This window comes from Heliangelus exortis, chromosome 12 (genome assembly GCF_036169615.1).
Source record: "Heliangelus exortis chromosome 12, bHelExo1.hap1, whole genome shotgun sequence".
Classification (NCBI taxonomy): Eukaryota; Metazoa; Chordata; class Aves; order Apodiformes; family Trochilidae; genus Heliangelus; species Heliangelus exortis.
Window position 1 is genome coordinate 21084559 of NC_092433.1, and position 26389 is coordinate 21110947.

Here is a 26389-nt window from a genome sequence, read left to right on the forward strand (position 1 = left end):
ACTTCTGGTATCAGAAAACATTTTTAATCACTAAAGCATTCAAAGCACAGATTCTCTGGGTTCATGGGGAATCTCCTAGCACAAAATCTTTACCCCCACAGCAAGAACAGGCTGAACACTTAGAAGATCAACACCTCCTCAGCCGTGCAAGCAATTTTCCTCTTTGAATATTGTGCCCAAGCAGGGCTACAAACTGTACTTAAAACAGAGTAACAGCACAGAAATAAAATCCAATCCTGTCAGAGGAGGGACAGGAGGTACTTGGTTTACCCCTTCCTCGCAATAGGCAGCAGCTTGCGGGCTGATTTCTGAGATGCGAACTCCAGCAGCAGCTGACAAAAATGCTGCGCCTGGGCATTCGCAGGCGACCCGTGTCTCTGCCTAGCAAACCAGCCTTGTTCACCACCCTGACAGCACAGACATCCCAGAGAGGAGAAAGCCCCAGACATACTTTTCGGGAGGCAGCCGGCGATCCCTCCATGCCGGGAGCGGCTCCGGCTCCGGCCCCGCGCCCTCTGCCCGCCGCAGCGGGGACCCGCGCCAGCCCCGCGGCCGGAGCTCTGCCCTGACAAAGCAGGACCTTGTAATATGAGGCAGTAGTACCCGGGGTGTCTTGGCAGAAGCCCCGAATGCATGTTTAAGAAAGCAACTGCAGCTCTGAACAAGCGAGGCATGAATGCACTGCAGAAGAGTTACCCAGGCTGCTAAAAATACTCCATGGCTGACCCCGTCAGGAACACATCTGAAGTGAGAGTCTCGTTTTCTGGAGAATAAAAAAAAAAAAAAAAAAAAAAAAAAAAAAGCAAAGTGCATCTGCTGGCAATTGCCTTGGAAGTTTATTTTATAAAACAAACAAACAAAGCCAACTGTCTCTCATATTTTCTTCAAGCAGGAAGACTGCACATCGTCCCAAGTGAGACCAAGGAAGCCCAGCTCCTCTGGCCAAAGCTCCTAAGCAGCTTTAGGGTGCCCAGAGAAAAGCAGAAGGAGCAACCAGCCTGTAAATACAGCTAGCAGACACGAGGTGTCCAGTCTGTCCCTCCTGGCAGGATGGACAGCAATGTTCTGGGAAGCAGTGAGGTGAGCCTTGCTGCTACCCTCCCTCCACCAAGCACAAATCTAGATGGTACCATGGGGAGAAGGGATCCCAAGCAATTCTGATAGGGTAAATGAGGCCTCTGCAGAAAAGATGTACAGGAGGAGGCTTTTATTTCATGCCTGGAGTAAGCACAGCATGAGTACGCAGTATGTTTTGAGAAACTGTTGGGCGGTGAGACATTTTTTTCGTTTGGGGAAGAAGTGAGAGAAGTTCCTTTATAGCATACTGCTCTGCAGTCAGACATACATGCTTTCCACCTATTCATAACAGATCTGTCCTTAAAAAGCAAGTTACTTTTAAAGGATGCTAATTTATTGACCAGGCATGTTTTTGCATTGATTATGTTGTGTTAATTGCTAATCAGCCTGGCTGGCTGTACCACACTCACTCAAGGATAGCAGAGGTGGATGCTATGTCTAAGACACACCTCACTGTGTACTTACAGTTTTTCAGGTCACAAACATGGATAATCTACATTAGAATATTATCTGGGTTTGTAATAAGTGTCTACTTAGTAGTAGTATGACAAGTTTATGACGACCTTGTTTCAAGGGAAGTCTGCTCTCAATTAAGGAAGGTTTGGTTTAACTCAACTTGGTACATTTCTAGGTATCACTGTAAAAAATATGTCCATCTCAAGACACATTAATTCATTTATTTTCAATTTACCATACAGACTCTGCCTAGTATTTAGTATTGATGACTACTGAGAGACAGTGCAGTCCCACCTGGGTGACACTGAGCCAACACAAGTCAGGTCACCTCTTGAAATGACAGGACAGCTCTGTCCACAGCCTCACCACACCAACACCCTCAGCACATGCTGCTCCAAAAGTTTTTTGCTGCAGGGCCATGCCAGGAACACAACACAAACAGACATATGGACCTGGGACCGGTGCTACAGTAAAACTTGTTATATGGAAATATTTCTCATAGAGAAATTCTTCTAACCACACAGTGACCATGGAGCTACTAACATCTGGCAGGTAAAAGAAGACAGTAGAAATTACCTAGCAAATTCCAATAGCACTGTCTCCATTTTCCAGCTGTGCAGCCCTCGGCACCCACTCCTGACTGGGGCCATGTCCAAACAAAGCAGCAATGCTCTGAGGCGTAGGGCTGGAGTCCTTGACTCACAACTGCTCTTCCACCCCCCCCCCCCTGAAAAACCTTCCCTCGGAGAAAATAAAACTTTTCTCAAAATACCTAATTGTTTTCTGAATGGAGTTTTCCCGCACATTTTTAATGAAAACTGTCACTGATTAGCTGAAGACAGCTCAGCTTTGTTGTAAGACAATATAAACAGAAGATCACACACAAACCTCACCCAAGAGACAGGCAAAAGCAGTGCATGAAAATATCCTCTCAGAAGCAACACAGCTGAAATACTGCAGAAGAGAGTTTCATGTTAAAAATAGAACTAATTTATGCATTGGCAGATGGAGTTTCAGTCAAAATATCCACTGAGCCACTTGAATAATTAAGTGTTGCTTCTCCATGGCATAACAAAGCATCTAATGCAATTTACTGCCCTTCTATAAAACGTGATATAAATACTGTTTGTTAATTTTCCAGCAATTAAATTTATAGAAATAAGGTTTCTAGTACTGTGCAGCAAGCCTCTAGCTGAAATACTACCATACTGCCAAGACATCAGCACCATTCTCTACCCACAAGCTATTTAATTGTTCAGGTAATGACCTCCTGGAACAGACCAGTCATTTAATCCAAAAATCAGGTTTATTCAGAAAGAACCATTAGAAACTCTAGACTGGTAACCCTCAGTCACCTGAAACACATTGCTAGACAGAGTGACAGTGGTGGATGCACAGTGAGTTTTTTAAAAGCATGTATACTGTTTTAAAAGAAATACATATAAAATGCAAACTTCATGGTAACATACACCCTGCACAAAGCACAGACTGTTTGTAGTTCATAGAATCAAGTTGAAGTTTTATTTTCAAATCTTCTCTGCACTCCATCTCTATTTAGAGAAACTTCAGAAAATTGCCTTCTTCCACATTGAAGGGTTATTTACTTTTATTATAGGTCTCCAGGAAGAACACCTACATACAGTTATGTGCTTCTTCATCTGAAGTATTTGCTCCTGCACCCTCGCTATCTCAGTAATCATTTTGAGTCCATGGGGTCATAAAGAGATCAGCATCTTCCTTACAACTCACGTTATCATCATAATTCTGGATGGAGACCTCAAGGTCTCAGTCCAATGGGATTCCTGGGCTACAGCATTAAATCAACTTCGATTTTCAAAGAAAGTATAGGTCCTGGAAGCAGAGCTAATATCTTAAAAGATCTGTCTGTGCTAAAGCTGTTCACTGTGAAGTTATGAAGCATGTATAGGAGGCCCTTTAAACATTAAAAAAAAAAAAAAAAAAGAAAAAGAAAGGAAAAAAAAGCCAAAAAAGAAAGAAAGAAAAGCAAAAAACTACCCAACTTTCAAGATGGTTGGATCAACAAAACCATCTTGAAACAAACACTGTCAATGAAACCTGATCACAAAGGGCCAGGGAACGAGCAGGTAATGGTGATGACCCTTGAGAAGTGTCCAGGTGTGCTAAAAGTTGTCCATTAGATGAACTGTGACATAAATCCAAGGACAATATCTAGAAACTACAGAACAGCCTGAACAATCACCACACTGTGCAGCCAACCACAGCAGCAACTCAGCAAACAATACAGACCCAGACGGCCCACGTCAGCAAAACAGGACTGACAGAATGCTCCATTCACAGTAACCAAATGCAAGAGCTGCTTTAGCTAAAGGCACTGACAGCAGCACTAAAATTTATCCCTTCCATTACTCTATTTTCTCCAATATATACGTTTAACCCGGCTTACATGGAAGGTCAAAAAATACCAGCTCACAACTTAACCATCAACCTGAGCAACACCAACAAAAGAGAGTGAGAGTACATCTAATCCTGAAGACTTAGCATGGAAGCATCATATCAGAATAGGGATTAAGTTACTTAAAACCAAACTTTGCACTTAAAAATGAATACAATCATTTTATTCATTTGCGGGAAGCTCTCTGACCAAGACAAATTTGTGTGGACTCTTGCTTCCCATGCACGTAGTTACAGTGTGCAGGCAGAGTTAGACATTGCCAGGGAGATAGCACACTGTATCATGTGTCAAAGCAATAAAATATAGGCTTCTTCAGAAATGAAATGCCAGGTTAGTAAATCTTCCCAAACTACCACAGCAGAGTTCAGCATCCTTTCCTAAACAGATTAAAAACAGAAGACAACAAATATCACTAGATGTAAGTCTGCTTTGTTGTGAGCAAAACGGTACAAGAACCTTAAGTTCTTCCCCCTCAGTTTGCTAACAAGTCTAATTTTGAACTTTCTAATTTTAAAATCTCTCTCTTTAAGCATTTCATATAAGATTAATTACTGACAAATAAGAAAACAACTGAACAGTTGGGTTGTGTGTCCCATTCCTTCCCATTAAACTGGAAGACAATATAGCTCTGTAAATGGCACAAGGCTCTGTTAAACAAAACCATACCTCAAAATATGTGAGAGAGAAGGAAGAAAGGGTGTTTGGGCTGGAGAAGATGAAAAGAAATAATTGACAACATCACTCCAAAACACATTGGGAGGCTCATCTGTCTAGTTAACCACTCATCTGTAAGGCACAGCTGAGCCCAACAGCTACAGGGATAAAAGGGAATAAGACTGCATGACACAAAAGCACACAAGTGCAGCAGATAATTAAGAACTCTTATTTAGTCTCCTCCATTCATCCACTGTGTTTAAGTGATTGAGGCACAAGAGAGGGAATATTTAGAGCTCAGTTGATGAGGAAATTACATTACAATCAGCAGAGGATCAGTGCAGCAGGATGGTGGCAGCAGTGACAGGGCATGTTTCCAGAAACAACTGCAAACAGATACTACACCAAGCGTAATGTGTATTCTTCAGGCACAAATTCACAGACAGGTCATTTCTCAAAAGAGCAATGAGAACCAAACACCACAGAAAATTATTTGTAGCATGAACCTGCAACAACAGTACTGCAGAAAGGTAATTCCAGGAGAGTGCCTGCACACAGCTGTTTTTCACACACATACTACTCATCTACAATAATTCCATCCACTTGAACTTGTGATATTTACTTACAAAAGGTACATTTATTTTGCCAGACAAGAAGATTCTAAAAGGCTACAAGGTTAAAGTTAAACAGGTGGAATAAACATCTGTCTGCCTCATTTCCAGCAACTCTCCAGTGACACCTGCAGCAAGGTCCATTTTCTACATTTCTGTGCAGCAGCACCGAGTTCTGTATCTTCCTGTAAACCAGACCAGGCCTATAACCATACTCCTTACCTAGGAAGAATTTTTTTTTAAAGCAGATGTTTATATTATGCCCAGTGTGGGAAAGAGCTTAACAATAGATGATGACTTCTGAAAGCAAAAAACTGCAGCAACCAGCATTCTATTTTTGCCAGCTGACAACACAAGAGGCACTTGTTTTGAGAAACCGTAAGGCCATAGCTGCAAAACTCCAGTAGTGCCCCAGTCCCTCCCAACTCCTGCAAATGCTCAACATTGCCCTGGAGAAAGAACACATTTTCAGGGGCTGTTTATCTATCCATGAATAAATAGGAGACACAGTCACATTACGTGACCCATGACTGAACTGCAGCTGTCAGCAAGAGCTCCTTGCCTGGCCTTTTTAGACACAATTATTTCAAATCTAACATGGCACAATGATTTCTTTGCATAGTATTTAGCCTTTTTTCTCAATGCTGGCATGAAAACCAGTATTTTCTTCTGCGGGAGAACAGTGGACAACATGCAGATTAGTATAATCCAAGTGTTGCTGTTTATTGAGAGTAGCGGTAGCCCTTTTATACATAGCCAGGCTGATAACATAATATAAGCATATTGCTGATTGGTACAACACATTTTTCACATGCCACAGTGCACTATCTATCTGGTTAAATACAACTGTTCATGCGCTGTCTATGAGATGCTTTCCCATCCTGTTATTCTTCTTTTCTGTTGCCAACTTCCCTATCTTTTGCCCATACCTGATCTTTTAATAACCTTGCAGCTGGGCCTCAAGGCCCTTAGCTCACTCTGGTTAAAGCTAAATAGTCAGGACTGCTCACATGTCTGTTTTCTTCCAAAAACTTTCCCAACATTCTTCTTCATTTCTACTCTTAGCACAAACAAAAAAGCTCCAAAGCCTATCCAGATATATAAGTCACCGAATGTTAATGAAGTATCAGTATTTTGAAAGCAAACACAAAGCACCTTAAAGAAACAAGGTGCTTTAGGCAAGGTCAGTTTGGCTGATCATGCAAACCAAGGACCTTTTAGCAGCACCCTGCAAGCTGGAAATGTCATGTGTAGCAGCACGTTTATCTCCATGGCTGCAAAACTGGTGGATCCAGCCCAAGCTCTCAGGCAGAGCCCACCCAACTCGCTGCACCCAATGGAGTTCACAGTATCACCCAGCACCAACAAAAGGTCCCTGAAATTCCTCGAAGGACAGGAAGGGAGATCAAGTAGTTTTAAGACTAGCAGGAACCTGGAGTGCCGTGGTGTATGTGTTGTTCTGTTCTGTCTCCTGCCTGAAAGAAAGTTTTGCCCAAATCTCAGGGTTTTCCCAGAGCAGCGGCACCATTTGGAAATCTATTTTGTGCCAAAATCAGCCAGATAGCTAGAGAAGTCAACATGTGCTAGAATGGACCAAGACCCATGGCAGTCCCTTTACCTACCAGCTCTCTTTGTTACTACTTAAAGGTAGGACACTTAAGGTACTGTTGTCTTTGGTGGTCAGAAAAGCTTAGATAATTTCAGTAGAAATGCTGAATATTCATTATAAGTTAAATTAATTACTTTCAAGTTACAGTAAATTAGCTCAGGTTCCCATGATTTCATACTGCTTCCAGCAGTCAAGAGTTAGGATACCAAAATACAGAGATGTTCCTTGAAATTTATGTTGTGCTCTTCCAAGAGTCAAGATTCATTAAAATTGGGCTCAACCATCCATTTGGCTACGTTAAAAGTAATTATGATTTAAACCCTTAAGCCCATTATAATTTCTCCCCTTCCAACTACATTTCTTGTTTTGTTTTCAAACAGGATGTGTCCAACCACAATTAACTTTCACCAGAGAAACAGAGCAATACACAACACAAAGGAGGAAAAAAACCACTAACTTCACCTAGCTGTAAGATACACTACTGCTGCAAAGCATTTTCTTGAAGCTATTGCAGTGAGTGTCACTATCAGAGTACAGGTAGGTGTTGTGGCCTCATTCTTCCCTGCTAAAAAAAACCAAATAAACTTTAATGTTATTTATAGGTTAAAAGGAAGGAAAGAAAGTCCTATATCTGAATGTCACTGAACCCCACATGCCGATAGGGATCAAGTGCAACCCATCTAAGACCTGTTTCAAGTCCTGGGATGCCTCAACAGACTGCATGAATGCAAACATCAGAACTTACGGGGATCTGTCTGCTTATGGATTACAGCAGACAGTTATTCAAGTCACTTCACATAAATACTCCCTTCAAAGAAAAGACTGCTTTAGAAGTTACAGGCAAAGAAGGTGCAAACAAAGAATACTGGAGAATATGTGTTTAACAGTCAAGGTACTGCTGCACAAAGGCAGTTTAACACAAAATGTCAAGTAATTTTCTTTTCTTTACCCTTGGAAATGGTAAATGGGGGGCAGGTACCTGTCTAAATGTTATGAATACAAAGCCTTGATAAGACTATTCCTGAGCTGCAGTCACATCAGCTTGCAACCCCAGGAGCATGTGAAAACAAGTGCAGTCAGTGTGGAGCTCCTTGGCTGGATGCTGTCTGGGCGAGGAGAACCAGCAGCAGGAGAATATGCATCTCCCACAGTGGGGTCAGTTGGTCTGAGGAGCAGCAAAACTGAAGCAGAACAATTCAAAGCCATGTGCTCACAGTCATTAAGACAGAGAGGTGCAGAATCTGTTCCCCTGCCCTTCTCCAACTGCACCTGATTTCTGCGCCAGCTCCCACATCACTCACCTGCTGTCCCCTGGGTGAGCAGGGGGGGGTTTCTTCTACAGGGCCTCTGATCATCAGAAATACCACAGAACTCCACACTGAAATTAAGATTTCAAAAACTATCACAAAGAAAAACAAAGAGAAAAAGCTCTGCCAGCTTCTTAATCAAAACAGAAGAGAAATACACACACAGGAAATTACCATTCACAGAGTATTAGCCACTCTGCATCTTCGTTACATGCATCTGATTAAAAAATGTTTAATGTATTTCATTTTCCACTTTCACGTAAATCAAATTAGCTTAGGGGTGCTGGATGACCCCTCTGTTTTCTAATAGCTCTTTTATACCTTTTTTTTATACAAATCAATGCCCCAGTTGCAACAGACTCCCATTCCCCTATGAACTGGATCTGTTTTGAGTATGTGACCCAACAGGTAAAAAATGGTTGTGATTTTTCAGCAATTACTTAAGTGGTAAGAGATACAGTCAGGATGCTTATAACAGCGCAGAGTAAGACTGGATACAATGTTGCCTCGTAAGGATTATAAACTGTCAAAACAGCACATTTCCTTTCTAGCTTTAAAAGGAGTTTAAATGTATTTAAATTATGTCTTAAGGAGAACTGTGTGGCTCTGAAGGATTGCTGCATTCTACATAACTTTATCAGAAATCACTCTAATAAGAATTGGTATCTCACAGTAAGAAACTGGGTTAAAATCTGTAATGCTGAAGACAGCAGCATTTAATTTCAACCCCCCTGCTTGACAGGAGCAGAGTAGTCAGTAATTTGTACCTGGCCCTGACCAAGCTCCAGCACAGATGCTGCACTTTCAAACCTCAGGGAACCTACCTGCAACATGCCTGATCATGATAGGGGAAACATGCATAAAATACATGCAACGCCTGCTTCTACATGCTTATGATAATGCTGAGTTGCAAAAGGAGTCCTGCTTTGAGAAGACCTTTGCATTGAGTCCAACAGCTTCATGGAAAGCAGAGGGGGACGATTAGAAATGGGTGCTGAAAGAGACTGAATCATAAAAATGCAATTGTTTGATAACCACAGGCCCTCTCACCAGAGGGCAATCACTAACAGAGAACCCCAGACGTTTGCTACAGCCAGTCCCCTGGGAAGTTCGTAAACAGCAATCAGAACCAAGAGTAGCAAAACAGGCTTGAATCCAACTCATGAAACTAAAGAAGCAAAGGCTAGAGACACCTGCTGATGCATTAACCCTCAGTTAATTAGCAGCTCACTAAACCACCAGAACCTGCTAATGGCAAAACCTCAGTGAAAGCCACTTCGCTCTTCAGGTGTGGAGAGGACAAGACCACACCACAGTTGTGAGCAGCCTGCAGGGCTGGAGATGGAAGCATCGAACTGACCAGCCCTGGACCTTCTGCTGGAGATAGGACCTTCTGATGGACATGGCGGCCAGGCCCAGAGCCCCTCCTGGCAGAGCGGGTGGGATGGTGCTCAAGAAGTAATGGCAACCAGGTAATTGACAAAGCATGAGAGCAAGTCACTTCTATTCATCGTCTGACCTCTAAGATACAATGTGCTGCAATGGTATTTCTTTATTGAATGCTTATGTAAAGCAGTATACATTTAAAAATCAGGCTGATCTTTTTTCACACATTTTCTAAAACAGATGGTTTTACACTCCTCCCCTGAACCTGGCTATTTTAGAACTATTGTTTGTGAGCCTGAAACCCAACTGGTTTTAGTTTTCAGTGGCTGCTGCATGGCAGTTTTATCTGATGTTCTGATTCTCTACGTTGCAGTCTGGGTACATCGTGCCATAGCTTGAGTGATATTCAAACACTGAACAATCAGGAACACGGCACCAGGCACAGGAGAGCATTGCTGCAAGGGACAACTTCAATCAAATTAATTGTGAACACTGCTCCCTGACTGTCGATATCTGAATTTCTGATCTGGCTTTTAAAGTGGCATTTGCTAACAACAGCAGCAGCCTACTCCTTGATTTCCAGGATGTGAGGGAAGGGCTGCTTTGTTCACCTGAAGCAATGTTGCAGTTGTAACTGCTCAGGAAAGCACCTCTCAGCTAGGAGGAACTGTGTCCACGTGAACAAGCCCACCCACACCACATGCATGAGAATCCCACCAGCTCTCCCTGAGATGGGAGCATAGGGATGCTTGGCACCCTGAGCCACAGCTCTGCCCCTTGGCATGTCACCAGTTCACCCTCAGCCTAAGGCACTCTTGCTGGAGCACAGGGAAGTTTCCACCTTGCTGGAGGGACTGTAACACTTTTAAAAACAGATGTTTAGTAATAGCAGTATGTTAATGGCCTTCCTGGAGATCCCACCTTCAGCAGCATCAAGCAACTACAGAGGGCCTCTCATTCATTAATACTGATGGCTGGCAGGAGACCAGCTCCTTCCAGGAAAACAGGAACCACCCTGGCTGCTACCACCAGCAAGTTTTCAGCACCAGTGTAGATGGACACACGTAGAAAATGAAGTTAACGTGTAGTGAATTGCAAGTCTGCAGGTTTTATTTAAATAATTTTTTTTTTCTTCAAATGCTATCACCAGACTGTTAAGCTGTGGTCTGAAAGTGATCCTTCTCTGGAAATATGTTATATACACGTTACTACCACTGGCAAGTCCCCTTTATGCAAAAAATTAAGGTTTATGAAAAGAAGTTCACCCTCCATTAAGATGTGAAAGATGTGTCTTCTTGAAAGGATTCCATTCCATATAGTATCTGAATTTAAGAGAAATGTATGGGATTCCTGTAGTTAGCTATGACATAAGCTATGATAACTGCAAGTTATCACACAGTTTTTTCAAACCCCATACTAATCTAATCTTGGTATATAAGGCCTGGGGTTTTCTCTCAATGAATGCTAGGGCTTAATTAGACTACCTAGGGGCTGTGTATGGTTGCAACATGCTGTCATAGTTGAAGCATATGACACAGGCCAAATGATGAGCTGTCATTGAAATCTGCAAGATACCATTGACCCAAAAAAGATAAAGAAACCTTGGAATTGCGCTGCGGGCCCCACAGCCCTGCTCTGCTCCTCTCTCCTGGCAGCGCTGAAGCCACCAGCTCAGCCACAGCCACCAACCTACAAACTGTGAGCTGCTGGCTTCTGATGTTCACAGTTTTCAATCTACAGCCCTGACAATGAAGACTGAGACCACTAGTTCATGAAGCAAACGTTCACATATCCATTTACAAAAAATATCAGAAAAGCAAAGGTAAAATTCATCCATAGCACACACATTTCTCAAGCACCAAGAAAGCACTGGACACTCAAAGCTTCCACATTTCAGGCCCAGCAACAAAACATAGTTAAAGTGGTCTTTCAGGTATGTACTACTAACTGTTAAAATGCTAGAAGAGAATCGCTGGAATGATACTACAGAACCAGGAGGCCTTTTTCATCCAGCTTATTTTTTAATTCTTTAACTATGCATAAAAGACTGAAATGTCTTGCTCTTTGATAGCAGTTTTGGTAGTCTAATCTGGATGACTACCTCAAGGAAAGCTACATTGAAAGGAACTGAAAATATTATTCAGCTGAGTAATGTGCCAGTTGCTCAAACTTATGATACATACAAAGAATATAGATCTGCTGGTTACAGATGGTGTCTGAGGTATATCTGATCAGGTAGAGACACGGCAGTATGAAGTGGCAGGACCAGATGGAGCACAGCCTCCTTTCTGGCAGAATTAACCACATGTTCAAGAAGAGCTGCATCCCTTAGTGCTGCAGGGATCAAGAGACACAAACTTTCACTGTGACATCAGCCACATTCTAGGCTGGGACATCCCACTCACTCTAAAAGCAGGATAGAGATGAAGAACATGCATAAAGACCCATATGACCAGTGAGAATTTCTCTCCTTGCTACTGATTAGCAAACTGTTTGGTTAATCCACCTTTTCTACCTGCTCACTGGAGTATCTATTTTTTTTAATGTCTCAAACTTGAGTGTTGAGATCTCGTATTTTAAGCAACCATTTATTTCTGGCAGCCTGTGTAGAAACAGGAAAATTTTACATGCTCTATTGAGGCTATAGCATACCTCCAAACTTCTGGCATTAAATGGGTAAAAAAATTACATTCCAAGTTTGATGAACTTGTATGTAACCCAAAAGACTGAAGATCAAGTTATCAGAGTATTGCAAATACATTACCTTAATTTAGCAACTATTTTGTTCAGAACATTGATACTGAAAGCACTAAACAAATGCAAGAATCTGACAAGTAGTTAAATTTATAGCACTTTATTCTACCACATAATAACTATGACTAAGACATAATTTGCCTACTCAGATCCAGGACTCTGAGTCTCCACACCTCTGTGATACACAATTATTTTTGATATTAATGGGCCTGATCCCAAGTTACGACCAACTGCTACTGAAATTAATGCTTTGCACATAAAAAGCAGAGCAATGCCACTCCTTTTTTTCGTTTGTTTTTGTTTAGTTTTGGGGTGTGTGTCTTTACCCTAAAGAGAAAGCTAGCCAACATCTCACTGAAAGAAAGGACACACAACAAATAAAAGCTTATTTAAAAACAGGAAATTGTTAGAAACTTTAGTCCCATTCCAAAACAGTAGTCCCAAATACTAAATACCTTTGGGCAAGTTCTGCACTAATATTTCACATTCTTCACAATCCAGCCTCCAGTGAAACACCTCCTCCACACCAACTTGAAGCTCTTAATTTCCTTCACTTCTATTGTCCTGTTGCCAATGCTCAAATAATTTATTTCTGACAACACAAGTATTTCTTTCCCCATAAGCTTTTGCTGACCACCACCAGGATCTTGTGTCCTTCCACATTGGTGGTATGGGCAGTGAGCTCCAGCTCATTCCCAAGAAAGACATGCTCAAGCAAGCAAAAAAATGCTCCTGAAAAAAGGCCAAACTATGCTGATTTAAGCACTCCTTCAAATCTTGTTTTCTTTGTGAGTAGGTGAGTGATTCTAGAATTTAAACTTTTACTAGTTTTGTATTTTCCAAATGTGACATCAGTGCTTGTAAGTTTTTGAAAGTTAAGTATGATGTATGCAAATAACATGGAGTAAATATTTTTCTGAGTGCTTACTAACAGCACTCAAGAAGATAAACAAAACTATACAGAACAAAAAAACCACAAATAAACCTCTTGTAGTAAAATTTAAGTTTGCATTCCTGTGATCTAGGATTCCATTCTCACCGGGTATGTGCACTTTGAATGCCCTCACAAAATCAAATAATAGCATTTATGTTGCTGAAACATTACACTGATTTCAAATCTGAATGCAATTTTCTTTTCTAATGCATACTAAAATGTTCACATCAATTATTCAAAGAATCAGACCCTTACTTCATTTCCTTAGCAATTGTTCTTGTCTATTTTAAATAGTCTCAAAACTGTAACTAAGATGATATTTCCCATTAAAATACCAGTCAATCTCAGTGGTATCTAAATTGCATCTTAAGTTAAAAAAAAATAAACTCTTGCTCCTCTAGTTTTCCTTTCAATGTCCATCAAAGTGTCCTGGAACTTGTTGTTTTAAAATGCAGTAATTCCAGTCTTGAAAAGGTGGGTTATTCTGACACCTTCTCTCCAAAGTGAGTGGCCTGAACTTCACACACAACTCCATGAATTGTACAATAACAAAACCTTCCACTGGTTTAAAACTTACTTCAGTATGGACAGAGTTATTTGATGGGATGGGCCCCAGTTTCTTCTTGTCATGAATTCTGCAGGGAGACTGGTTTTAGAACCTGAGAGACCTATCATTTAATGTGAGCTATGGAAGCTTCTGATCACTTTCCCCTGGAAAAGCCTTGGCTGCTAACCCACTGAGGCCTGCCTGCATTCCCACTGAGGCCTGCCAGCATTAAGGTATTTTCTTTCACAGACTTGCCCATTTCATTCCCCCTAAATTTGTGGAGCCTGGCTCCAGCATACAAACTTTTCTGTCCTTTCTGAAAAGGACCTAGTTTACACATGAATTTTTATCAACAACTGTCAGATCCAGAATGGAAATATTTGCAGAACAAGAGCAAACTCTTCTCTGCCACTGAAGAAACACTGGCTGAAGGAAGAAGACAGCTGACTTATCACAGGGAACTGGGGGGAGAGGGGAAAATACAAGCCAAAATCTCTACAAAGGACCCTGAAAGGTTACTAATTCAGTGTAAAGATGCTGACACTTGCAATGCTTCCTTTGATCGCTGCTGGTAGGCAATTCCAATTGTTATTGCTATCCAGCCCCATGTAAGCACCTATTATAAAGTATGATGATACTCTGCAAAGCAAACTGCCACAAGCTGTGGAATTTCATTATTAAAAGGAAAGATGCATTTATGTAAGCTGCATTCCATACTGTAGTCTGTGTTTCCATCCTCTAATATCATCCATCTATTTGGCAACGAGTCACTGCATGCAACTCCCCAGCCCCCCAGCTGGCATGTATACAGTAATTTTTTGGATTAGCAGGAATGCTTTTTCATACAGAGAAGTCCCTTGTCCTGCCTCTGAAGGTGTAGGCTCACCTACCCTGCTAATTATCAATGTGGGAAGATGCTTCAAGTCTATTTTACTTTTCTCAGTCATGGCATTTATGGCACTGTGACACCAAGACAGGACAAACTCCTCATGAAACTAGTTACTCCTGCTTCTTAAAACAGAGTGCCAGAAGCTTATTTTCCTTTTGTAAGATGAAGGTGATACCTCTGCGACATTTTCCCACACATTCCTCTGAGCAAGATGATGCAGGGGAAGTTCATTCACTTACTGAGGGACCCATCTTGCCTAGAGAAGTTCATTATATTTCTAATCACTGCCAGTGCTCCTTCAACACCAGCATGGCCAGAATTCTAGGAGAACTAAGTACATCCCGCCACCCCTCAGCTTTGTTTAGGTAAGCCTTTTGCCCAGCAAACCTTATAAAGTATCCATGCAGGAACATATTTTAAAACTGTTGGGAGTAACAGACTGAGACGCTCCAGCTGTCTACAATAGGGAACTCTAAACAGCTAACACAAGCAATCCCACCTTCCCATTTGGAACAACGGGAAATTTCTGAATAACTGCCCCCACAATGACAGCAATAAATTAACCCCTTCTAGACTCTGTACATACAGGGGTTATGGTGAGGCATGCCAGGGACAGACTTATAGCATACCAGCACGTCTGCCGTGAAGGTGAGCAACCTTCCATCAGCTCCCCAAACAGCAAATTGCTTCTAACTGCATCACATATACCATGAGAAAAGGTAATCCAAAGGTAATCAACCATTGAGTAACTGCTGTGGTAACTTATGTGTCCTTCCACTCCCTGAAGGTCCCATTAGATGGAAGCAACCAGCCGGCCTTGCTCAGCCATGGGTACAATGATGCTACTTTGGTTCTGTGAGCAGGGCGGAATTTGAGGAGCCACAAACTGTTAGTTTGTTGCTCTATGAAACATGAGACTAGAGTTGAAATGCATCAGGTTTCCAAACCTTCCTCTTACTTCTCACTGTCCCCTACTATTAACTTTAGCCAAGCTGCATTTAAATATCAGCTCTGTGAACAGTTTCATTGAGAACTCTATGAGAACTACTTTATATATCTTAACAGTGAAGAGATGCACTCTGAACATAGCTAGAACTTTTGATGCTATTTATCATAGAGATCAAGTAGGCCAAACTGACAAAAGCATCTACCTTTTGACCATTGTAGCTATAAAAGCAAAAGCAGTACCTGATCTTTGCTAAATGTAAATTCTCCTTTGTATACTAAGTATTAGGAGAGCTCTGCCCTGATTAACTGGTCATACTGACACTTCTTGATGTTTGGCAAGGGTGTACCAATAAAACATGCTGCTGTTAAAATGAGTTTACTGCAGATAGGAAAAAATTCTTAACTGAAGATCTTAGCAATAAATGTGTTGGGGTTTTGTTTTGTTTTTTATTTCATGTTGAACACTGATAGATGGGAAACAGCCACACAACTGGAGCTAGAGCTCAGAAGTATCAAGTCACTCTAATTTCAAATTCCTGGGCAACTGTTTTAATGACTTGAGAAAGGACAGAGTACTTTCATTTTGCATTATAGGCTTCTTTAAGGACTTTCTGTCCTCAAGACAGGCAGATACAAAGGACATAGTAATGAACAATTCAAGAAATGTGCTACGTAAATTCACAGAACTTAGCAAAGACCATTATTTACCTTTTTTTGTAATGTGAGACAAACAGTTCTTGAATCCCAAGCATCATGATTCTGCTAAAGAATGTTTTTAGGTGACAATTTAGGTGACACTGTCTTATGGGGTTAATTACTTTAATAGTATCTATTAGCGCATATCTGTACATAGTAAGTTTAGATTGCTAAAAAAGTTATCTAATCCTACACTCATGTTCACCAACAATTTATATCTGTGGATAGAGACTACTATTAATGACTCTATTAAAAAAAAAAACCAAAAAACACAAGGTCAGCAGCATGAAGAGCAGAGGAAACAATCCATCAGCACTGGAACAAAAAAGCAAATCGCCCGGGGTATGACATCACGTGCTGTGTCTGCCCGAGACCACACGTGATGCAAGAGAAGCATGGCCCAGAGGAAGCAGAGGCAGCACCACTAAAAGAAACTCTACTGCTGGATCAAGGACAAGGAGTGCAGACTGCTGTCAGCACAACTGCACATCCACCCACCAGAACCTTTGGACAGGCAAGTGGGAACTGCTCCAAGCTCCAGGAACAGTGTTGCAAGGCTATTTCAGCACAACCCACTCCCATTTCCCTCCCATAAATAAAGTCAATCCACATCAGTGACAATGCTGATAAGCATTACATACAGAATGTAAGAGCAGAACAGTCCAGCTTGAAATCTTAAACATTTAACATGCTGGTTAAATGAAATGAGTCTCATCAAGGTTCACAAAAAAAAAAAAAAAAAAAAAAAAACAACCAACTTTTTCCCCCTCCTTCTTTCCTTGACTTGAATCTGGTCTTTGCTAGTCAAAATTTCAGCCATATACAAAGATACTACTTGGCTCACCAGAATCTCTTTTGGGAGAGATTCCCTTTTAAAAGAAAGGGAATGCATTTCTACTTAGAAAAACTTCCTCAAATACAGTTCAACCTACAGTTCAACTTATCTCCACAAATTTCCTTTCATAAATCAAGCTAAAACATCTGGACAAAGTTAAGCTGAGTAGAAGTTGTATACAGTTTTGTACTGTCACTCCAAGAACAAGGGAATTCCTAAACTAAACATAACACAGAAGCGACAGCACTTCTTGAGGTCCTGAGTGATAGTAACTACAGGCCCTCCAAGGACTTCCAAACTGTACCAGATAGAGGGTGGTCTGAACCAAAATGCTTGGAAAACTCTCAGGATACTAAGGGGAAGACATTTGTTGAACCAATCCAAAAGTCATCAAGTATTTTGCTTTTATATCTTATCAGTAAAAGCACAATAACTTACAACTGGAATTTTAACAGTTGTACACATTTAAGTTGGCAAATTAACACAGAATCCAAGCAGTAACCCACAAATGCTAAACACTGATTTGGTATATGTGAAATAAGAAGTTACACTTGAAGTTAAGTATGCATACAGCTATCTGAAATTCCTGGTGCAAACAGGTTATCAAATGCCAACGTTTCATAAGACAGTACATGGCTAAGAGCTTACACAGCTCTTTCCAGAACAGTATCTCAAAACTTGACAGCCATTATGTAAATAAGCAAGAGGCATTAACCCCCACTCATAGAAGGCAGACAGATACTGGGAGAACTTAAAGGATTTGATCAAAGCCACGCAGAGCAAATAGCCCTGCTGGAAAGGTAAACCAGCTATTTGAGGCTAAACCCTGTATCACAAAGCCGCATTTTTCCTTCCTGCATGAACTCCTACATTTTCTTTGCTTGCATTTTATACACACTGGTGGCAGAATTTTTCAGTTTGCAGCTCCCAAATCCTATCATTAAATATGGTCAGAAACTGGAGTTCTGACCTTGAAGCTGTGTAATAGGTACACTATTTAATTATAGTGTCCCATTATACTCATGAAGCGAATACATCCTAGGAGCAGGTTCTCCAGGTCCTACAGACATTTGCCAACTTCAAAGCCTAAGTCAGCAACCATGAATTGAATGTATCAAAATTTTTGCACAAGGAATATTAATAGAGTACTACTTTATTTTATACAGTCTGGAAGTCATTATGTTTTGGCTAATAAATACATAAGCAAAATTTTATGTATTTTCTATACTTACCCTCCAGCAGAGGAAGAGTGCCTCACAGCTCCATTTGTTATCCCTCCCCCCCATGTCCCAAAGACTCAAACAAAACTGCACTTCCCAATCCCATACTAAAGAGCAGCAAGGAGACAGAGAGATTATGATCTCAATCTGCTTCCAAACCCAGATAAACACAAACCATTTTGATTGTTCCTTCACATAGCCACACTTTTTATTTTGGTAGATACAGACCAAGCTCATTTTTTCTTTCAGTTCATCATACTGTAAAAGTCGTGAATCTTTTACAAGTAGAACTAGGAAGAAGCTGTCAAGGTTAGACAATTTTTAAAGCAGGCTTGACAAAACCACTGCTAATTCAGTGCAAGACACAATTGTGTCAGACAACACTAAAATGGAGAGCTAGAAAAACAAATTTAAAACAGTACTCCAATAGTAAAACATCACTGTAAACGTTTTCTCAATCACCCTGCCTGTCTTGATAGACAGAATTAAAATTGAGATATCCAAAGGAGTTCATTTAAAGCTATTTTGGCTGCCCCATATAAACACAGCTTAGATAGGAAGTTTATTACTAACTAGATCAAGTCTCTTTTGAGGGTAAGATTAAACTGTCAGTGTCTGTGGAGACTTTTGCTGCTTGCAGAAACAGCTCTTTACACAGAACAAGGTAAACCATTAAAAGATGCAAATTTCATTTTCCCACACGTCCCAAATATGGCCACACCTGTTTTCTTTAAGATGAACAGATACTAAAAAAAAAAAATAAATCACAAACAAATAAGAAAAAGAGCAAATTATTGCAATGTCATAACTTTTCCCAAAATAGGCTGCAGAATGTGAATTTTGACCTATTTTAAATGCTGTAACAGCATTTTAAAATTTTGATTAATATATTTTAAAATCACTACAAATACACACAGGGGAAAGAAGAGCTTAAATGTAAAGTGAATATTCAGCTTGTCATTTGAGTGCCCAATTAATACTGTATTTCCTAAGTCCAGAGCCAAGTCTGCTCAATGGGAACGGTTGGATGCAGGAGCAGGGCTACACTGGCAGCTCTGTATAAGAGTCCTTACCTGAGTGCACTATGCAGCCTCGCTTTTATTCATGGGTTGATTTTTTACCCAATGTTTTACAAACTACATGCACTGGATTGGCTCAGTGACAAAACTGCAAGAATAGAGGAATTAACTATCCTCTCTTCTAAAGCAGCTTCTTTATTGAAGTAGCACACTTGCAGTTATTAAACAGCAAAACATGTATACACCATCTCCTTTGTTCTTAGACATTGTATTAACAGCAAGTGCTGCTGAGTACTCCAAGACGGAGGGCAAGCTTTCCTCCTGTTTTTGTGGGTGTGTGGCTGGGACAATTCCTATCCCCGAGCAGGGCGGGCACTCGGCCGGCACCGAGCACATGTTCAGTGCCCATCAGAAACAGGTCCAGCACAGCTGCCGATGATGTTCCCTTCTTCGTGCATCCCCCTCCGACCCGAGACAAACCGAGAAGGAAACCGCTGCCTCCCAAAACCCTTAGACAATCACGGCATGAGGAACAAACCCGTCTCCGCTGACAGTCTGCCTCGGAGCACCAAGACCCCGGGGCCGGCGGAACCCCTTTGTGTCTCCGAGAGAACAAAAGAAGGTGCAGCCGCCCCCGGGATCGCCGCCGATCGCGGCCAGCCGAGCGGCTGCTCCTGCCCGAACCCACCTTGGAGAGCTGCCGGCGGAGGCTGAAGCGCTGGACCATGGTCTGCCTCGCCCCCCGCCCCCCCGGGCCGGGCGCCCGCCGTCAGCCGAGCCCGCGAACCCCGGGCGGCAGGGCACGGCCGGGCCCCCGCCCCAGACACAGCCCCTTCTCCGGGGGCGTCCCGCGGCGGGGCGGGGAGCGGAGGGCGGGCCGGGCGGGAGGGGCGCTCCCGCAGCGGGGGGCGGGCACGGGCACCGGCACCGCATCGCACTCCGCCCCGCCGGCAGGGCCCGGCCCCGCGGGGAGCCGCCGAACCCTGCCCGCGTCCCGCACACCGGGCCCGGGCTCCGCAGGGATGGCTGCGGGCAGCAGCGGCCGAGCACGGCCCCGAGCTCCCGGTGGGCAAGGACACCGGCCCGGCCGGCCCGAGGCAGGCCGAAGATGGGGGCGGTTCCCCGGCGAAGGGGCACCCCAGCCTCGGAGCGGACTCTCCCTCCCGCAGACACGGCCCCGCACCGGGGTGTGCCCAGGGGCGGCAGGAACAAGCTTCATCCCCGGCCGGTGCTGACCCTGCGCCCCAAAACCGCTGATAGGAAAGGGGAGCGGCCGCTGCTGCGGCTCCCCACGTACCGCACAGTGCAGCGGGCGATGGGTGCGGATACCGGCACACAACATCCTGCTGCGGTCACTAGAAAATACTTGAGGAAAGTATTTCTCTCTTCCCACCACAAATAATCTATGAAGATCAACTGTGAAAAAGGAAGGTACAGTTTCATTTCTTCAGATGTCCTGGTACGAGTGGCGTTTGCATCCCTAAACTGTTGTTTATCCCCTTACACACTATCTGCAAATGCTGGACACGGCAACATCTCGCAGAAAAGGAGCAAGGAGGTGATGGGACTCCTTAATTTTGCTCCGGTACCTACAGCAATGCCAGCAAGACGTGTGCATTTCCAATTGGTGTCCTTCAGACAGCATTAGCTCTCACGGAACTGCCTCAGGCATCTGCCAGGATGTTCCTAAGAGGAAGTGGGAAACTGAAAACCCCAAACACATTGGGAAGCTTAATATTCCTCATGTAGTCCTGTCTCAGCATCTTCATTTTGGATTTCTTAGAATTTTATTTCTGAGCCTCATGACTGCGATTTTGCTCTCATTTAAAATTTACAATGGTATCACGGTTGCAGGCTCAGTCTGCAGGGCAAAGACTTAGTCTAACTGGAGCCTTAGCACCCACAATGCAAATGCACAGACATTTGATTAAGGTAGGGCACTGGTTGCATCCAGCTGGGACCCAATGGCATCTCTCTCAGCATCACACACTGCAGTGAACAGTTCCACTGCAGTATTCTTACACAGGAAAGTGCTCAATGTTTTATGGGTATATAGTGATAAACTACAGAAGGTCACTGGATGACTACCACCGGACAAATGACTTGACCCATATGCTCAGACCAAGATCATGGATTGCTCATCTGAGTGAAAGCAGAACACAACATCCTGAGCAGTGCCTTAGCTCTCAGTAGATGTCAAGGCAAGAAGGCACATGGGCAAGACCCAAACTTTACCACATGTCAGCCTCAGGACTGAAGATCTACTCTACACTGCAAAGTAGGTTCCAGCTGCTGAAGTCAGGAGTATCTGGTTTGATGCTAAACACCTCCAAAGCCACAAGGTTTTGTTTCCTTTCAGCTGATTTATCAAGCCACTACTAAATGACTGGGGGCTCACACACCTGAACATTTGTCTGCATCCTCAGCATTCAGAGAACTTATACATCATGTGCAACTTTTACAATACAACTCAAACACAGACACAGAATTGCAACATTAATCCAAAAGACAGGGCTCCTTTTTGTATTAAATTTACTTGGCAATAGCACTGATCCCTTCAGTACATGGACCTATGTACACAGGAAAATATTTTCTGAATAAGTATGAGCAAAATTCCTGGAAACAGAAACAGCTCCCAGTAATGTGCTCTGGCTCCACACAGAATTACTCCTTATGGTATATGCTGGAAAAGGACATTGCACTGCTGGGCATGGTTGCATAGTCTAGCAAAAAAATGAAGGTGACTTAAGCCAGAACATTTGCCTTGTTAAGGAAAAATGGTTTTAGACTATTTTTAAAGTCATCAAATGACTTGGAGGCTAGAGATAGAGGCATCTGCGGTTGAGACATGAAGGGTTATGAGAAGGGTCAGTACAGTTTTCTAAACAGAACTTCATGGTTAAGTTACAAAACTATTAAACAGAGGTGTTTATTTTATAACTGTCATCCAAAAGTAACATAAATAGATGCATAATTCAGTACTGAAAACCCCAGCTATGACATGAAAACATTATCTGTAAGCATTCTGCCCTCTCAGTGGTAACTCAGAGGTTTCAAAATACAGAAATGTGTTCTGTAACGAGAAAGTGTTCCCTGCCAGAACATGGACTCCTCAAAATGCTTATTTTGCTAGGAAATGCTTAGATAGTATATTGCCCAGCTACCAGGCCTTGATTTTATAATGGCCATGTAGAGTCAATGGAAACTGACAGCACTGAAGCACTAGAAAAAGCTGCTCGTGCTGGCAGAGCACATACCAGATGCTCAGGAGATTCTGCATCCAGCAGCTGCATCACACCCCTCTCTAAACAAGGTCAGTTCTTCTTGTTCTGCAGCCTATGTTCAGAAGCCTTGTGCACGCCATTCAATTCCTACTGCAGGAAACCCATACCATCTGAACAGTCTGTCTTTGGAAAGCTGCTACACACCTCTGAGACCACCAGACCTGCCAGCATTCCATGACAACATCCTCCTGGGGCCGAAAAACAGCCTCTCCAAAGAACACTCTCCATTGCCTCCTGGTATTTTGTATTCAAAGATACCCCCCGAATTTCTGTGTTTCATTTGAGAACACAATGACCAGCCAGAGGGCTTGTGAAGGGCATTCTCAACAGCTTACAGCATCAGAATTCCTAGAGGCAAAAGTACCAAATTTTATGTTCAAATTTAAAATTAACTTGACTTAGAGAAAAGTGTCTCTGACTGATACCTTTTCATGAGAACACAAAGCATACTTAGAACTGAGTTGGTTTTAGTATAAAATATCTTGTAACCACTTTTCTTAGAAATGCTCAGTAAGAATTTAATCACACACATTCTAAGTATCAACCCTTTCAATGTATTATTTATTTATATTTTTTTAGATATCTGTATGTTCTAAATTTGTTACTGTCAGCCTACAACTTGCTGCATATGACCGGGTATAAGTTGCCTTAGGAAAACAAAATCTGATTCAAAACTGTTGAAATATTTTACTTCTGCATTAGCTAAATAAACTACTTTCATGATCACTTGTGTTTTCCAGAACACCCTATATTTCATTGCTAGATAAGTGTCCTCAGCCGCCGCAGGGACGATAAGCGTTATCTCAATCTCTCCAGCCCCATTTTCAGGAGGGACCAAGTGTCTCTGTGCCCATTTCTAGAAGTGGCAAGTGTGCAGCTGCAGTGACAAGGCTCCACGGGGACACACTACACACAGCTCTGCTCGAAAGGAGGGGGGAAGGATAGCAGGACCCCCATCCACACCTCGCTAGTGACTGCTGCCTCTTCATTCAAAAAATAGCAAATAGAGGTATAAGGAAAATGCCAAAGTTTTATTATTTTAACATTAATTTCCAACTAAATAACTGAATTACCTCAGAACATCAGTTTCAGGAAGCTTAATAAAGCACTCGTGACAGCTTTGCAAAATTTATTATAAAAAAGATACATGCATATTGAAGACAATACTATGATTAGAAATTACTTAAAATGTTTTTGAGTTGCTGTGGAATTTGACAAGAGCATAATTACTATCAGATACAGTGTTGCTATAGTGAACAACAGGCAAACAAAGCATTATCTTTAATTTTGATGACATCACCAGAATTAAAGATAACACAGATAAAGTTTGTTCAGTGCATTTCCAAATTGCTCAAATCACCATTTAATTGAAATTGACTCGCATCCTAAGGGGGGTCTGGGGATGATCTGGGATGGTATTCTAGTAAGACACGAACCTACTGGTTACACAGCTCCTGCAGCTCTGCTACCAGTTACATATGTGACTCTGCTGCTTGCTTCATCATGACTGAACCATGTCAGCAAAAGATGCACAACTGGGTTTTAACAGCACTGCCCAGAGAAGTTTGAACTTTCTGCTTCATGATTGAGCAACCAAGTAATCAGCCATTTGTGGAGGAAGACATAACCACAAATTGCATATGCCTTCAGCTAAAAAACACAATATCATACTACAGGGAAATTACAGTCATTCTATCTACTTTCTAGCCACTGTGGATTGATCACCTACTTTATATTTTCTATTGTCTCGGTCCATTTCATGTTGTGGTGTCAGCAAATGTCCTCTTAATTCCACATCTGCAGGTTTCTACTGCCCCCTTAGCCATAACATAGAAGCAGTATGTGCTATACAGACACCACAGAATAAATCTGGATGCACATGGAGCTGCACGACACTTAAAAATATTTTTAAAAAAAAAAAAGAAAAAGGTCTAAACGTGTGTTTGGAAACACACACACAAAAAAATTAAAAATCGAAGTACATTTTGTGAGGGGTGAGGAAGAAGCAGCCATCATCCTGATCATTGAATTCTGCCCAGTGAAGGACTCCAGATGTTGACAGCTGCTGTAACAACCACACACCTCCAGCCTGATGAGAATGAAACCACTACTTCAGGATGCACAGTAGCAGAAGGGTGACTATAACTTAAAGAAAAGGGTTAAAAACCCTTGTGTATAATGATTTTAACAGCATTAGTGTTTGGTTTTTTTCTGTAACTATTAGATCTGGACTAATAATGATTAAGACTTAAGACTTCAATCATACTATCATTGAACTCTTTGCTCTCATTACAGGTAATGTGTCCCCTTTGCCCATAAACAACACTTTGAGCCCAAGGCCACTCTTAACGCTTCACAAAAGTTGCTGTTCTCCAGTCAGGGAAAAGTACCAACTGGTACAGCATGGTCTTTCAGAGTAATTAAGCAACTGAAGATTAATTTCTGAGCTTGTGAAACAACTCTCAGCCTACTCCTGACCTATCTGGATTTGCAATTAAGCCATTAGTGACCTGCCAGTATCTTATCTTGTTGTGAGATGCAAACAAGGCAACCCTATCCCTACACAAAGCACCAACATCAGGTTGTGCTTTCCTGCTGACGGAGGTGGAGCACAGCACTGACTGTCACCAGGGCTGGAGCTGTGTTAGCCATGCTGACATGCCACACACAGCTGCCCATCTGCAGCTCCAGGTGTTTGCAGCACCAGTTTTAAAGAAAATAAATTACTGCTGTTCTGAAATGCTCCTCATAAACCAATCCATCCGAGTTCTTGTACACCTTGCTGTCAGGTGGCTATCCCAGGTGGATTGCATGGTATTTAGCACAAGAGAATTGATGAAAAGTATTTGACAAATACATGACTGCTTTAAAAGGCTCTTTCTAGTTGGAGGGAAACACTTCCACGAGTTTGATAAACATACTGAAAGGGTGCCACAGGGTGATCGTTACATTATTTATGCTAATAGGTGGTTCACAGACCAGTGTGAGTTGTTAGGAGTAAGAAAAGCAAACTATTAGTAGGTTTTTGATAAGCATGGTACCAACATAATCACTGGAAAACATTGAGGAGCCTGCAAACCAAAGACTGGAAACTGTTATTCCAGAAGCATACTGTAGCATATTTTTAAAATGTGGTCAGTAACAGAATATAGATTTAAGCTGCTAAGTAAAATCCAAAGATATAAAAAATACTTATAAAAACTGATTATCAAAACTGGAAAGAGGATGAGGATATAGGCAGTCCCACTGAACACAGAAGTAGAGTGAGTGATGTCTGGAAAGCTGCCCTGCAGGGATATTGCTGCAGGATAGCAAAACCTTTTTCCTATAATTTCTGTAGCCCTGAGGGCAAATAGCAACCTGGAAAGGTTTGTCCCTCCGGAGGCAAAAAGCTACAAACCCACTGAATAATTTGATACTAAACTTACTGAGCTTGGTCTGACTTCCTAGTGATACCAGGAGGTGTCATCCAAGGACTTCCATCAAATACTCTCAAACAGTTCACTGTACAGAAAACCTGGATCAATCAACTCACCTCTCTATCACTGCTTGGTGTGTGACGTGCAGATGACAGCAAACTATGTAAGTATTTCAACAGTAAAAAAACCCCAAGGTGCTTCACATTCGTAATGACTTCTCTTTCATAGAATCATCAAGGTTGGAAAAGACCTCTAAGGTCATCAAGTCCAACCATCCACTCTACAGCCCCTAACCACTAAACCATCCACT

At 42.1% G+C, this 26389-nt stretch overlaps 1 protein-coding gene across 6 annotated transcripts in view; it reads right to left on the reverse strand.

Moving 5' to 3' along the window:
- Positions 1-26389, reverse strand: part of TMCC1 (transmembrane and coiled-coil domain family 1) — a 78839-nt gene that overhangs the window by 32430 nt on the left and 20020 nt on the right. Inside the window, exon 1 of one of the 6 annotated variants that reach the window (XM_071756416.1) lies at positions 20065-20354. The exons of 4 other annotated variants lie outside the window; for them this stretch is intronic. In XM_071756416.1, the coding sequence (XP_071612517.1) occupies positions 20065-20103 (39 nt within the window). In that variant the 5' untranslated portion in view covers positions 20104-20354. Of the gene's footprint in view, positions 1-451; positions 562-20064; positions 20355-26389 lie in introns of those variants that run through there. One more of the 6 variants, XM_071756418.1, reaches the window with a different exon arrangement.